Source organism: Pholis gunnellus (assembly GCF_910591455.1).
Source record: "Pholis gunnellus genome assembly, chromosome: 4".
NCBI lineage: Eukaryota > Metazoa > Chordata > Actinopteri > Perciformes > Pholidae > Pholis > Pholis gunnellus.
In genome coordinates this window covers 10,495,619-10,511,376 of record NC_136530.1, presented here as the reverse complement: position 1 = coordinate 10,511,376, position 15,758 = coordinate 10,495,619, and the positions used below count along the sequence as shown (strand labels likewise).

At 39.6% G+C, this 15,758-nt stretch overlaps 1 protein-coding gene across 1 annotated transcript in view; it reads left to right on the top strand.

Moving 5' to 3' along the window:
• adgrl2a (adhesion G protein-coupled receptor L2a) overlaps positions 1-15,758 on the top strand; it is a gene marked incomplete at its 5' end in the record, with an annotated part of 72,296 nt that overhangs the window by 18,946 nt on the left and 37,592 nt on the right. Inside the window, one exon of the mRNA XM_079157500.1 lies at positions 10,825-10,934. Within this exon, the coding sequence (XP_079013626.1) occupies positions 10,825-10,934 (110 nt within the window). The remainder of the gene's footprint in view (positions 1-10,824; positions 10,935-15,758) is intronic.

The window sequence follows — 15,758 nt, the reverse complement described above, 5'->3', positions numbered from 1 at the left end:
TTGATTAAAAAGGTTCACTCACTGCGGTGATGATGAAAGAACAGTTGGCAATCTACTACAGCCTTTATTGATTGTATATCAAACACTGAGGAAAACATTTTAGGCATTGTCTAAAAAATGTATTTTAATGAACATCAAATACTTGGATTCCAGATTATTTTCCTTCCTCTGGCAGTTTAGTCCAAAATGTGCTTCATTCTGAGCATTTCTCTGTGGTTAATAAAGTACACTAACTCCAATACTGTTGATAGGGTGCTATACATTTATACTCTACTACGATTCAGTAACAGGTATTCTAGTTTTTCACTCTACAATTATTTATCGTTATTTATATATCGTTTTTACATACATAGCATATGATTAATGATTTAACCACCCAGCAGGGTATAAAATAGTAAAAACGTGCTCCAGCTTGACCAACTACAACATTAAAGTACTTACAGTGCTTACATGTTGATGCATAAATCATAATATGTAATGATAAAAATGTAATCATTATTGTAAAAATAAATCTGCATAAAAACTACTTTTATATTTGATACTTAAAGTTCATTATGTTGATAAAACTTCTGCACGGTGACTCAACTTAAATGTTATCTATTGATACTTTTATAAGGTTGTATTGCTACTTTTACTGAAGTAAATGATCTGAATACTTCTTCCGCCCTTGGCATTTCCTTAACGTTAATCTTCTGTATTGGCTCTTTGGTAAATCCTGTTGGTCAGGCTAAGGGCAGGCCTCTTGGCAGGCCCGACTTATAGATTGATCACTGACAACAGGGATGTCGCACATTTTAAAGCCACTGCCTCTGTAGCTATCACTCGTGTGCAAAGAAGGATGATTTATCGTGGAAAGCATACCCACGGAGTTGCATGGACTCGCACAGTAGGGTTCCTCTGGTAACACCGTATACATGAGACCAGTTGTCACATAGGGATGCCATCCGAGCCAAAGTGCACGGGATGGAATGACATATGAGTGCCACAGAGAGAGAAATTGGACGGTATGAGACCGTCAGCAACTCTGGCAAGCCGCCTTGGGAAATAAAAAAAAAGAAAAAAAAAGGAAATAAAACAGTGGAGCGCTTGTATTCAGGGGGTTTATTGTCAAGCCCTATTTGATGAAGTCAGATAGCTGACTCACGTTGTCTGTCTTGCAAAAGCTGCAGCCTGCCTGCTCCCCGCTTGTGGCCCCGTGTATTACGCTGCCCTCAGCCTCGCTCGTACAAAAAACAGTCCACTGAAGCACAAATACTGACCCAGCAGGAGCAACCTGACAACAAATCCCAAAGAGTCTCGTAGAAAGGCTCTCCACCAGCGTCTGTAGAGGACTCGTGTGCATATCCTGATAGTTCAGATGTTATTTTAAATGTGTTTTTAGCATTGCAATGTCACTGCCGTGCTATTGTACTGGGAGCAAAGAGAGAAATATGTGTGTTCGAAGAAAGTGTCGTGTGATACAAACGCTCTCTGTCAGGTGCGTGGGCTCAAAAATCACACACACAAAAAAAAAAAAAAATTCCTTATAAGAGTTGACATGTGATACCACAGGAAGAGATTCAAAAGACATCAACTGCTGTGGAAAAGTGAGTGGCATATATTTACATAAAGTGCCATACGTAGAGCATTTCTTTGTCAGTGTGAAAGTCTTGTGAGATATATCGCCGTGAGAAGTGTGAGAGCAGATTTATGTTATTTATGTTAATATACGTGAAATGAAGCCAGGTTAATTCTTATGTAGGTCTATATCATAAAAGCAGTGTTTAAAACAGTCTACTGTCATGCAAATAGATTCAAGGACGGCTTGACAAATGCCCAAGACTGCATATGGGACTAATTAGTGATTTTAGTATCTCTTGTCTATTTATTTACAGAAATCAACTAAAATAAGAAGCAAATGGAATGCCTCTGCTGCCAAAAATAATTATCCTCAAACAAGAAATGTGGTGATTTTTTTTTGCTATTCTGCCTATTTGGAATGCAATGTTTGTTTCAAGGTCTGAGCCCTTTGCTTCTCCACAAGTCAAAACTCTGGTCGGCTCCCTGGCTCCCGCTGAGGCCAACGCAGCTGAAATGTTCCATATGTGGGGCAACTCGCTGCACACACACTGTGTGTGTGTGGGGAAAAAAACACAAAAACTAGTATTTTCAACTGTACAGTCTCCATCAAGAAAAGATTGAAGAGCCCAAATTATTTGTTGCCATAATTACCCTGGCCTACAAATTTAAGTGTGTGGGGGAAAAATCACATTAGCACGTGCGTGGAAAACTGTGTTCACTTTTAAACATCCTAAATGAACGTGGGCCTGAAGTGTGGAGAATTGGATTGAGGCATCACTGAGTTTGATAGATCCTGTTGGCACTCCGAGTTGTTTTTATATCTGGCTGGCATATTATATTCATGAGCACAATGATTTTATGAAAATAGCCCTAGGACGGTTGTGGCTCAATTAGAACATTCAGCTGCAAGCAATTAGTCGACTCAAGTGGGTGATAATCTGTGCAGGAATTTTTCACGTGGACACCTCCCCAGCAGATGTGAAACTGCATGGCAGGACAGTTTAAAATAATTAATTCATTGATAAGATTATCCAGCGAGGTGACTTTTTATGTTCTCCTTTTTGGGATTTTTGTTCTTAATAATTACATTTCCTCATCTGCGCTGATGATAACGATCGCAGCCGCAACACATTCTTGCCACACAACTTCTAGATTAAAACTGTAATTTAAATGTATTGTTTTGTAATACATTCAGTTGTGCGTGCGCTAACCATCTGGCGCTTACTTACTATTTAAATCTAGTAGCTTGAGGAGTAGCAGAGATGACAATGACGCATCTTGACTAATCATTGTCACAAAAAGAACACATTAAGATATACAGTATGAATAAGTGGCTTACATCCATTGATTTCTCCTTGACTAATGAGCTTCATCTGAAGTATTCGATAACAAGGTCATTGATTACAGTAACATAACATGGCTGGGTCCTGCCGTGCCTGTGGATCATGGGTTTTCCAAGGAGCATATCATTGACAAGAATGATCAAAGCCGATAGCTCTCCAACAGACGATGTGAAATTCATTTGTGGGATTAGAGGACAGCTAGTTAGTCATTATCATTAAAATGATCATTACCATTCACCATTGGGTATTTGAAGGGTTTCATCTTGTAATGATATCCTCAGCTTGAACGTGACAGATTTTTACAGACGTTATTAAGTTAATAGGGTTGTTAACAACTGACTTGTAACGTTGAAATGACCCAGTAATATTAGCATGCAATTGTCAATAAATGTGAGGCACTTCTGGAGAGTAAATGATGCTGCTTACACTATTTATATCAGTGACAGGACCGCTTGCGAGGCTCTCCGAGGAGCTCCATTGCTGCCGCCTGACAGCACACTGCCTTGTTCTTCCTCTCTGTTAGTGTTTATTTAAAGCGCAGCAGATTAAGATTTCATAAAGATCTAGATTAAGCTTGGGGTGTGCACAAAGTCATGAGCCATGAAACTGCTCTCTGCTCAAGACTATATTGGCACACATGTCACGTTATGCTGTTGACTACGACAAAAGGGTTGGGCAGTATGAGAGAATACACTACATAACAGTTGAAACTATTTTTTTCCATACCATTTTTTACCGGCTTGATGTTTTAGACCAATGTTGGCAAAGTCAGCGTGCTGGACGAATTTATGATCAAATTAGATTTTTATTGAATTATTTGCGTCAATGTGATGATGTACCTTGATTCGTAGTCTTTTTGGTTATTTTATCATGAAACACATTTTAGTTTTCAGACAATTTACTTTACTAATTTATAATTTTTTGGGCATATGGCCCACCTCTATTCGACTATATATTAATATTATAAGTGTCTGTGAGTTGCAATCTTTTTCCACCAATGTTTTTAAATGACGCCCTTCAAAAATGTACAATCTGTAAATATGACTCTGTCATGGTACATACAGTTTGATGAGTTCTTATATCTAAAATCACGACGACATTTCCCCAACAGCATTGCATTCTGCTTTTGTTGACATACAGTGTCTGTAAAATGTATTGTGGTTTTATAGTTTGAAATTATGAATTAAAGTAGATTTACTTGTTATAAACAGAAATTATCAAAATATATTTGAGTGAAAACACATTGCAAATTCTTCTGAACGGATTACAGTTCTGAAATGGAAAACAAGTGTTTTTTTAAATAAGTATTCGCCCCTTCCATGTCACTTTTGAATAGAAGCACCTTTAGCAGCAACTACTGTCTTTGGTCTCCATCAACTTGGCTCATCTGTACACTGCACTTCTTCCCCATTCCTCTTTGTTAAACTGCTCAAGCTCTGCCAGGTTGCACAGGGGTCATCGGGTCCAGTCACAAGTTCTCGATCTGGTCTGTGACTCGGCCACTCCAGAACATTAACATTGTTTTTAAGCCATTCCTGTGTAGCTTTGGCTTCATGCGTGGGTGTGCTAAAATTGCATTCTGCCGTCTTATAAAGGTCACATTTGGACCTGCAGAATGGCACAATAGTATTTCCACTGACTTTAGCGGCGTGGTAATATACCGTGGCTGGTTTAAAAATCAATAGGTAAGATGGACGGATGAGAGTCGCACAGACTTCCTCCCGAGTCGGTAAGAGCCTGGAATCCCCCCGTTGAGCACCATTGGCAGCTCCAGTAAATATAGCATAAACACAAGCATATGACAGTAATTACAAGTTCCTGGGATGACTTACCCGGATATTGGGTCAGACCTCAAGTTGAAAGCGGTATGCTAATGGTTAATTTCTAACGACCTATTTCCTGAAACATTATTGGGCCACCCCCTTAGAAAATGGTCTAAATATACTGATATTGGGGGTGGTTATACATCAAGCTTGTGCGCTTGTGTGTTTGTTTTGTGTACTGTTTGCAACAGATTGTTTCTTCCGCTGCCATTTTGTGGCCCTGGAAATGATTTAATTTTTCAACGGCCTGTCTGCTATAAACAGGCCTTCCTTTTGAGAGAGATGTCTGCCTTGATAATTGTGCCATGAACCTCATCAGCATTTCAGATGAAATGGAGCTAGACGGGTCACTTTGAGTTTAAGAGATGCTAATTTGATTGAAACTCAAACTGGGAGCACCAGGAAGTAGATTGTGCCTTTTTCTGTAATGTGCTCCCCTCACTCATGTCTCTTTTCTCCTCCAGTTACACAGCGATTGTTTTCACTGCTGATGCTGTTTTTTATATTGTGAATTACAAATGGCTGCTTCGGCTTCCTGAACGCCGGCGTGTTGAGGGATAGAAAAATGAGCAGGAGGGGCAGAACATTCCAGGATTCGGATATTTAGGAGCGTCTTGTCTTTAGTTTAAACTAGCCGTGTCACATGAGCAGCACGTGATGTGTCGCTTCATGAGAGACCTCCGTATATTTGCCAATTGTAACATGTGTAATAAGCATTTTACAAAAATTATTTCTGTATTGCATATTTTTTGTTATAAGCTAAAATTGACCAGTGTGTCTTCTTCACTAAATAAAGAACATTTGTACATTTTGTTAAAAGTGCACATGAGTAAATTGTAAATATACTTTACTCTTCAATTGACACAGTTTTGAGTACAATGTCAAAGCAAAGCCCAGTTGCAGGCTGATGCTGATCTATTGAACACAGCGGCATTGATTAAAATGGCGTCGTATCTGTCGAGGGATTAGTGGTAAACAGATCTAGATTACAGTTTTTTATGGGTTTTTTTGTGGTGTGGTTTGTTAGTAGAAATACAGTTTGCAGAATTTTTGTTATCGTCAAGTCAATTCATTAATCACTTGGCACATTATATTCACGTCCAATTATCCCTCTGACATGCTTTATGATGGCAGTGGAGAAGGGTAAATTGCATGTGGATACATGGTATCAGAGGTGCTATCAGTTACACCTTGTTGGCATCTTATCGCACCCTTTCCCGCTGTCAGCAGGGAGTGCTCATTTTTAAAGGAGATTTGCATCAAATCCAAGCAGCATTTTCTGTGACACTCTAATTGTACTGATGTCTGCCTCTCCCAAAAGGTCAGAGATGTGATGGGATTACATTTGGAATACTTCAGTGTGATTAACAGGCTGGTCGGGGAAATGGAGGCAATCAAAGCAGAAAGTTGCTCCATCCTGCTCTCATCTTAATTTTACTTCAAGAATAAATTATGTCGCAACTCTTTTTGACACTGAACATTTTGCTTTTTATTCTTGGATAAATATATTGTAAAGTTATTGATTGATAGATAGATAGATAGATAGATAGATAGATAGATAGATACAGCTTTAGGATTTTTGCCAATGTGGACTTTAAACCATATTCAGGATGTGGAGCTCTGTAAACCACACTTCATACTGGACTTTTTTTAAATCATGTCACATCCGCGTTAGACTTGGTTTTACCAATTTGTCAAAATATAATACAAATATGGCATTGTGTATTTATTGATATACGCTAATACAAATATACTACCAAACGGTTCTAAAACGGTAACTTTCCTTATTACATAATACCAGTGGCAGGCCGTGGATTTTATACCTGGGCCTTCAGTGCTGTTTGACACTTCTAATAACCTCATTATGACGTCACAGCTACGGGTTATTATTTGTTTCGTGTAAAAGCCGCATATTCACATAACACTGCAACATTTGACAAATGAAATAAAATGTGCAGATACATGAATACGAGCATGACGGGACTCTGCGTCATTAACGGACAATATAGTCAAACGAAGCACTTACCAAATGCTGTCTATGCTGACAAAGAGTTTAATCCCAGTACATCAGTTCCAGTAAGAAGTCCAACCGGATCCGCCGCCGGTCGGTTGTCCGTGGTCCGCCGCTGTTCGGTGGTCGCCTTCGACCGCGTTCGGTGGTCGTCTTCGGCCGTGGACCGGCGAAGAGCGGGCCGCGGTTGTGAGTTGTAGATCCACTCGAGTCTCTCCAAAAGTACCGACGCTCAGTTAAAATGAAACACATTCACAGCCATAACATGTGCAACGCTTCTGACGCTGCATACAAATCATTTTCCTGGCTGGTCAGGGCTGCTAGCTGTGGGGTCGTTTCTTACTGTCCAGTTTGTTCAGAAATGTCCTTCTTGAGAAAAGCGTTCCCAGTAACTCCGCCACTAAATCCGTTTCTCCTCCTTCCGCCATTTCATATTAAAAAAACAAAGCTAGGTAAAATGTCTTTCAAATATTTCCACCTGAACTCTGTCTGCTACAAAGCTCTGCTAGCAATCATGTTTCGCGGGCACATAGTCACGTGCCCGCCCACTGACCAATCACAGCACACTCTGCACCTTGCTGGCAGAGAGGCATCTGGACTCTGAGCTGACGTAACTAGGCCTGCAAACTGCTCTGGTGGGGCCATGAATCCCAAACTAAAGATCTGATTGGTTGAATCAACAATATCGTCCCCATTCAATTTAAACTGCACATGGCAGCACTGGGTGAGTCTGCAGGCTGGGACCTCTCTTCTTACTAGAGACACAGAGGTGAAATCTGATTGGATAAAAGCTCTACTTAAAACAAGCTGCACTGGAAGCAGAGCAACTGAGGAGCACAGTAGCTGTGCAATGAGAAAATAAGATAATGGGAAAAATATTTTTATAAATTATAATACATATAAGAAAAAATTAAATGTATTTAAGAAAAAACATTAAATTATAAAATAGCTATAACTTTGTGATTCTGTTTAGGCCAGCAGAGAAGGCTTTGCAGGCCCTGACGGCCCGCCACTGCATAATACGGATCTCCTTTTTCCAAATGGCTAATTATTATTTCTCTGGCACAACCCTCGCCACACTTTTTCTTTAGTAAAATCCTGTTGAACAGTCAAAGTATTTATAGAAATAGAACGATTAACTCTGGAGGAAAGTGGAGAAAATCTTCCTTTGACTTAATATTCATTATGTACATGATTAATTACTATATAGCCTCAGACTATCAAAAGATTGTCAGCGATATCATATTTTACATGTATTTAATTAGTGTGCACTTTGAGACCTGTGCCCTGGCAGGCCCAAATGCTGAACTTTTTATGGGAGGAATTTCAATTACATGTGCTCTCTCAAATTGAGGGCTAGGACTGTGCATAGGAAAAGTCATTAGGGCTTTTTCAATTGGTCTCAGGAGATGCTCAAGGTTTCACAGATGAGACGGAATCTGAGTCACACAGTCCCATAGAACAGGGCGCTCCCGCTCCACAGTTCTAAAATTAGGGCAATATATCAGAAAGAGCTATCAACACTTATGTCAACATTGTTCCTAAAGAAATACGAGATGTTTTTTTCCCCCAGTGCTTATGTCCTGTTGTTTAATACATTTGCCTGAGAAACGATGGCAGGTCTATGTCTCATTAGTGTCATGAATTTTATTTTTGATATTATTCTGTTTCATATGCCTAATATAAACCAGGCAGTCATTTCCCAGTCTCATCGGAATCTGTTAGATAAAGCACTGTAATTTATATTGCTCCTGCATGATATACTTATGCATGAGCAAGGGGACAGAATCATCAAAGTGACCATATAATATATGGAAAGTGCTGCAGAGTCATGAAATATTACCCACAAAAACAAGCGGCGTATTATGGGCCCAGCATGAGGTGCCTGTTTTAATTCCAAAACAGTAATTCATGGAATTCATTTCCATAAAAACAAATATAATATGCTGATATTGTCATCTGTTATCACACGTGAGGGTCATTAATAAGGTGGAATGCCCCTTGAGACCTTCAGTAAACACAGATGCGCACACGCCGATATTGACACAAATAGTGTCATTATGGCTCTGTGTTAAAAAACACACACACACACACACACACACACACTAGTTATTTGGGTAAAATGAACCTTGGCAAAAGCACAAAAAAAAAATGTATTAGTGAAATTAAAAAATATTCTCTATGAAATATACTCGGGAAAAAAAATGCATGAACAATTTAATTGGAATACATGCTGATTGGGAGAAATAGAACAGGAGGAAGTGGGAGATGAATTGCTTTTGTGCTTTAAAAAAAGGAGAAAAAAGCAATGGCTAATTTTGTTCCCTGCCATTATTGTGATTTAGTGTTTTTTGTGTTTGAACACATGAGCCGTTTGTTTAAGTTGCTGAGTAATCTTTTTTGTGTGTGCCGTACACCTTAAGGCACTGCACGCATTCATGGCATGCAGCTGAAATGTGGTTGTTTTCAATCAGACAGCGAAACAATTTCCACCCCTCCCTGCGTCTGTTCAATGCTATACATCCCAACACTAGGCTATACTCTCCCCTGTTCCACTGCGCTACCTAATATTATATTAATAACATTTGGACACAGAGCGGTGATTACCTCAGCGGCCAAAAGCAAAGGCAAAACCCAAAGCACAATTCAATGCAACCAGTAATACATTTTCCAATGATCTGCTGTAAATGGGCTCACTGGTCTGTGATAAGAAGGAACAAATATTATCTCTGGTCTCTGCTAAATCAGCAGAACAGAGTTATTGATCTGGCTCCTCACGTTGCCAATAGAATTTTTAGTCCCCTTGGTAGCAAAGTGGGCTTGCTGGGAGTATAGATGTCATTATCATGATTTCAGTACAGCAAAAAGGGCGGTCACCTGCAATTCCCCGGGCTTCAGAGCACACCACAGGCTCAATTAGAATGTCTGCTCTCCAGATGTGAAAGGCAAGGACCGAAATTAACTTTTGACACTGCTGCACATGGCTGGTGAAATAAAAAACTGTATGTATATCTGTGATAGCTAATACAACCTTAGGTCCTCCATATTCTAGTAATTATATATAAGTTGTTTCCCTTCAAAATAAAAATAAACTATAAATGTCACACATTTTGCTAAACACACCTCCTTCTGGTTATGTAACTATTTTTGCTCTTCCGGATCGAGAATTATGGAGGCTGCAATAGAAATCGTTATTGTTGATCTTAATGGCATTTTGAGTGAAAATTCAAGAGCCTCATCTAGCTGCCCAGCATGTGTAGACCCATTCAGTAAAGGAGCAAGCTCAAATCAATAAGACGGGACATTTGAGTGAAACACAGACTTTGTTTATTCTGTGCAAATGCGCCCCACAAAACACAGATGTGGGGGGTCAAATCCACAAATCACATGAGGTCCCTATGCAATTGTGTTCCTGTGTGAATAAGCCTTCATGACTTATCCACCGACATTTGCTGCATTCATTTGTGCAGTTCATGTACATTTCATTTCTATTAGTTGTATTCACAGAGTTCTATATGCAAGAGAGCAGTTATGTATAACACACACACACACACACACACACACACAGTAGCTAGTTCTGATTTAATTTGATCACACCTTGCAGGGAAAATGTTAAAGAACAGATGGAGCACAAAGTTGTGTGTAACTGCAAGATTCATTCAGAAAACCAGGAATGTAAATACATTGGCCAGTTATTGACTAGATATGTAATATTGCATTATGGCATTAGGGGGGGAAATGTTGTATTTTTTCATTTGCCCATACACATTCAGACAGATTGTCTAAGCTCTTGAAAAAGACACACGCCATAGCACAGCGTACAAAGGACACCATACACATAGCAAAGAAGACCCAAGACGAGTACTGAGTGAAACGCCATGGAGTTGGCCCGTAAGCTAACAGACTAAACAGCATTGCCATGTGGTAACTGTAGTATTTCTTTGTTGGGCAATTTACCCCCCCCCCCTCCCCCCGATTATAAGAACACATGTTTGATTCCCTTTACTATTTACTATGTTTGAAAAGACTAGTGTGGATGTATTTTAGGGTGTTTTTGCTGAATTTGTTTCCATTTCTTCGTTTCCAGATGCAACAATCGGACCCAGTGCATCGTGATCACAGGTTCAGATGTCTTCCCTGACCCCTGCCCAGGGACCTACAAGTACCTGGAGGTCCAGTATGAGTGTGTGCCCTACAGTAAGTTCGACCCTTCTGTCATGAATTGAAAACCCTCCCTCCTCCCCCTCCCCCCCCCCCTCCACACACACACACACACACTGCCATCCTCTCTAGCTCTATCATATCCCGTATCTTTTCTTCCTCCTGCCTTTTCCAGACATTCTGCTCTCTTTGTGTGCAACACCTTCCAGCACCATGTCTTCTGTCTTCTCTTCCATCTGTGTCACACCATGAACTTTTCATGAAATATGACCTGTAAAACCCTTTGGTCCTCTTTCTGTACTGCCTTTATTATTGATGTGCGCGCCGTGTTTCCAGCCGGCCCGACGAGCCTGGTTATGAGGTAGCAGAATAGAGTGAGCGCAGAGGAAGTCATGCTGACTCTCCGCGATGGCAAGCGAGTGTTTCATTACTCTAGTCTCGTACGGGAGAGTCTATCGGGCGCAAAACACAGCTCACCTTGATGGCTTAATATACATCCATACAACTGGTGTTGAAATATGTTAACAGATGTTTCATTATGTAACGGAACAGAATGGCTCCACTCGTAAGTCAACAAGGTAATATTTCATCTAAAGAGATAGTGTTAACATTTTGTCTGCTCCGTGGATGCTAAAATATTCATTGCTCCCAAACAATCTTTAGATTGCCCTTTGAATTAAAATTCCCCTTTGTCCTTTAAGATGCTATTCATTTGCAGTTTGTGAAGTAAGTTCCCCGAGGTAACCTTTACAAACTGATTAATGACAAAGATTTAGATCAATTGCCAGAATCACTAATCAGGTGGAACTGACATAATTAGAGTGGGAAGTATTTGGCAGCGCTTCTCGATTCAAATGACTACCTGTACACTTTTTGAATCAACTCAAAAGGGAACTTTAGCCCAAATAAAGCGTCTTTATTCTACAGTATTTTCTTATATTCAACACATTTCTCCTACATTGCTCGTTACCAGTATACCTGGCCGAGCTCTTCCCCTCAGTGTTGAATCAGAATGCGTCAGTGATCGTCATTCGATGGTGAAACTCATTACAACTTAAAGGTTAACCTCTTCAAGGCTTTGAGGACCTGAATTAAAAATGAAATAAGCAGTAATGAGTATCTGAGTCCACCTTATTGAGTCGAAGCCAAACCATGTTACTTTTACCTGAAATGCCGAACAGCTTCTTTTATTTATTTTTTTTTTTACGTGCCTCATAGTTAAGTGAAGTATTGATTTCATGTCTTGCTGTGTTACCTCAAAACTTAATAGTAGGATTAGCCTCAAGGTGCACTCATGTCCACCCACTGTTTCTTTTGCCTCCTCCTTGCACCAAGAAAACAGTCAAGACTGGTGTAATGTGGTGAAAAATAAACTTCTGCCCAAGGACTCTCAGTCCTGGCAAAGTCTTTCTAACAAATATTCCAAACAGGTCCTCATTTCACTCTAAGCAGTTTCAAACAATGCATGTCTGTAGCCCCGTCTTTTTGCTTCTCAAGGTCCATGCCCAACCAGAATAGGACCAAGAACACAGAATGTATCCTATCGCGACTGCCCTGGTAAGTGCTTAGTGTTCTCCCAGTCTGACCCAGTCCACACAAGCCCAGTTCAGCCTTTCCCACTCAAGTCCTGTTGTAAACTGTGATAGATTGTGATTCATAGGCAAGTTTTTTGTTATGTTTTTTTTTCCCCTCTTACCAATCCTCTGTCTCCGCTTCCCCAAAATACAATCCATATACCCTAGATCATTTTGTAGAGTCAGACTAACGCAGCGAAAGGCAGTCATAGGGTAAGATTTACTGAGCTTTTCCACACCGGAGCAAGCGCTTTCTACAGTTTGCACATGTAGCAAAGACCTTACTGCAGTTTTCTAGTTTTCAAACGGAATAGATCATGTAACAAATGCCAAGATTTGTGATTAAAAACATTGCAGTGGTTCAGGAGCTTAGGATCCCCTGGATTTGCTGGGATACAAGACTTGAGAAGTTGTTTTGCAAGACAACGTATTAAATCTCCATTAAGCTGATCAACTGCGGGACACGTGTCCTCATTTTGACTTGTAACTGCTGCCCCTCAAAGTCTGTCTGTGCCCTGAAATATGGCCAGCCGTTTAATAACACAATATGATAAACCGTTGTTTTCTGTCTCTATGACTGACTGAATATAATGTGCTACTTAAATAATTTGTTCTTTTGTCTAAGCCTTCGCATAATCACACAAGCAATTTGGGATTTTTCCCTTGTGTGCAAGTGGCCTTTCAAACAAGTTGCCTACATTTCCACCATTTTCATCCTTTTGGCTTCATAATTTGGTGCTTGTCATGGACTGCCCTCATTAGCGACATTATCTTAATTTTCCAGCCAAGGATGTAAATGTTGCCTTCACCTGGCACTGAGTCACCCTCTGAATTGGCTCTAGTAATTGCTTGAATCAGGCAACATAAAAGCGGAGACGTTTCTTCATTAAGACCGCTCCGTGCAAGCCATTTTGAAAAATGCCGGGGAAAAGACAGAAACAAGTTTCCATTCCTATTCTACCCTTGCAAAAATGTAGAGACGCCGCCAGTGGGCATAAAAGGTCCTTAATGCTAATTTTTCCATTTTTCATCACATTCTAATGCCAGTAACCCCCCAGCTCCATGTGACACTGATGGCCAGAATATGAAAATTGAAGTTAAGCTGTAACAGCATGATTTTGGGGTCCCCTTCGGTGTTTTTGTTTTTGTGTTCAGTTGTTTCCCTTTTTCTTTCTTCAGTGTAGCTTACATGATGCTTTGTTTTAAAATTAAGCACGGCAGCCACTAGCGGAGTCTGCAGTTGACAGCAGACATCCATTCATGTGAAGACGGTTCACCTGATTATTAATAGTCATTATAATTTGATTTAGAAAGCAGGGATTCCCTAGAAAGTCTGCAATGTCTAGTGGAGGAAGTTAAGGATCTTTGGGGTTAGTGTGGGTTGGCATGTGTCTCATGTTTGTTTGTTTTAATGTTGCTATTTTTAAAGTGACTGACTCTTTTTCCTTCCCCTGTGCAATCTGCAGGAATCTTCCTCGGCTGTCTGACTCTCTCTCTTCATCCACTGACTGATTTCTGATCACACTGATTGCTATTTCTAATATTTTTCATTTCTACTAACGTCATCGGGTCTTTCGTCGTGTGTTCTCCTTTTCTTTCCAGGTTTCCTTCACGTCATCTCTCCCTCCTGTCCTCTGCTCGCCTCCTCTGTTCTATGTGGCTGAGGCTGAGAACTCAACTGTTCTTAAATTGTTTGCCTCCTATCAGTGTTTGATGTCTTAGTTAGCTACAACACACTTGAATTTCTTCTCCAGAATGGCGCGCATTAATTTACGGATCCGTCTGAATCTCTAGTTTCCACTGCTTTTTTTTTTTTGCCACTGAAGCCTTGGTCAGACTCGACACTTGCAACCCATTCAAGCCGTAATAGGAACCTGCACTAATTGGAGCTGGATCGTTGAAGGTTTCAAGGGGAAGTTAGTTTACAATTGCTAACATTATCCCACGATGCAAACTGGCCCAAAATATGTACATTTAGTGTTTCAACATTGATCTTCGCAAGCCCGCTGTGGTTGAGCCTTTGTATTTTGAAGCCATCCGAGACTGAAATCTGAGCAAGGCAAAAACCAATAGAGGTGTAGATCAAGGGCAAAAGAACTGACGCATGCAGTCTGTGCTCTGGAGATTAACATAGCCTTCAGTACTAAGAGCTATTTTGTTTAAAAAATAAATTTTAAATGAAATAATATTTGATAGCAATGTGTCTGAATAAGTCCATGTTAATAGAAATTACTTTTTAAGTCAAATACGTTCAATTCATCGACAAACTCGAGTTTAAGTCGACTAAGAATTCCTTTGGTTGAAGACAGCCCTAAGCTTCATTGCGATGTAATAATATAAATGTTTTAGCATTTTATAATAATATAATATAGTTATTTTATAAATATAATCATTTTTCTCCAGCTTTTCTTGACACATAGTTGGAGGTGTCCTTGAATGACTGAGTATTTGTTTCTGTGATGCCCATCATTGTCTTGTCACATTTGGTCAACAACCTACTTATTGAACAGCAGGCAGACCAATTGTTTATCTCACCTCTTCCAGTTTGGAAAGACATGACTTGGGACAGTGTTGTAGTCTGACCTAGGCTTTAGATTAACCCGAGAAAAGTATTTTCCAAAGAATTTTGTAAATTTTTTGAAAATACGTTTTTGAAATCTTCAGTCTTGTTGCAGTTTAAACTAAGCTGGTGATTTTCATACAATACTAATGCATTTGAAATTCATTTTACTTTTTAAGTCTTGATATATGTTTTACAATTCAGCCGTAAACATCTCAGATGAATGGACTGGGTAATCCTTGTTAGCACTGGAGTCTAGTTTGAATGTGCACATGTTGGCTAATTTATAGCAGACATAGGCAAACACAAAAAACAAATGAACCATAGTGTTGTATTGTATTGAGGAATGAAATACACTTTTCAACAGTGAGTGCACATAAGCTATCTTAATGTATTTTGCTCCAGTGATTTACAATGATTACCTGCTTCCTTGATAAGGCCACAGTTGTTGTTTTTTTCTGTGTACATATGGCTTCAGAATTGTACAAGTATGACTAGAGTGTTACACCAAGGCTTTTGTAGGTATTAGTCAGTTATATTTTCCTGAATGATACAATTACATCTTCATTGTATTTCAATCTAAATGTATTTTTTTAGATATATATAGCAAAGTGTACTGGTCGATATTTAACTTTCTTTAAAAAAAATACAATTTAGAAACAGACAAATGACTTTTCCGTGGCATTAGGTTTGGTTAATGGTGGTGGGTGGATTAACACAGACCAC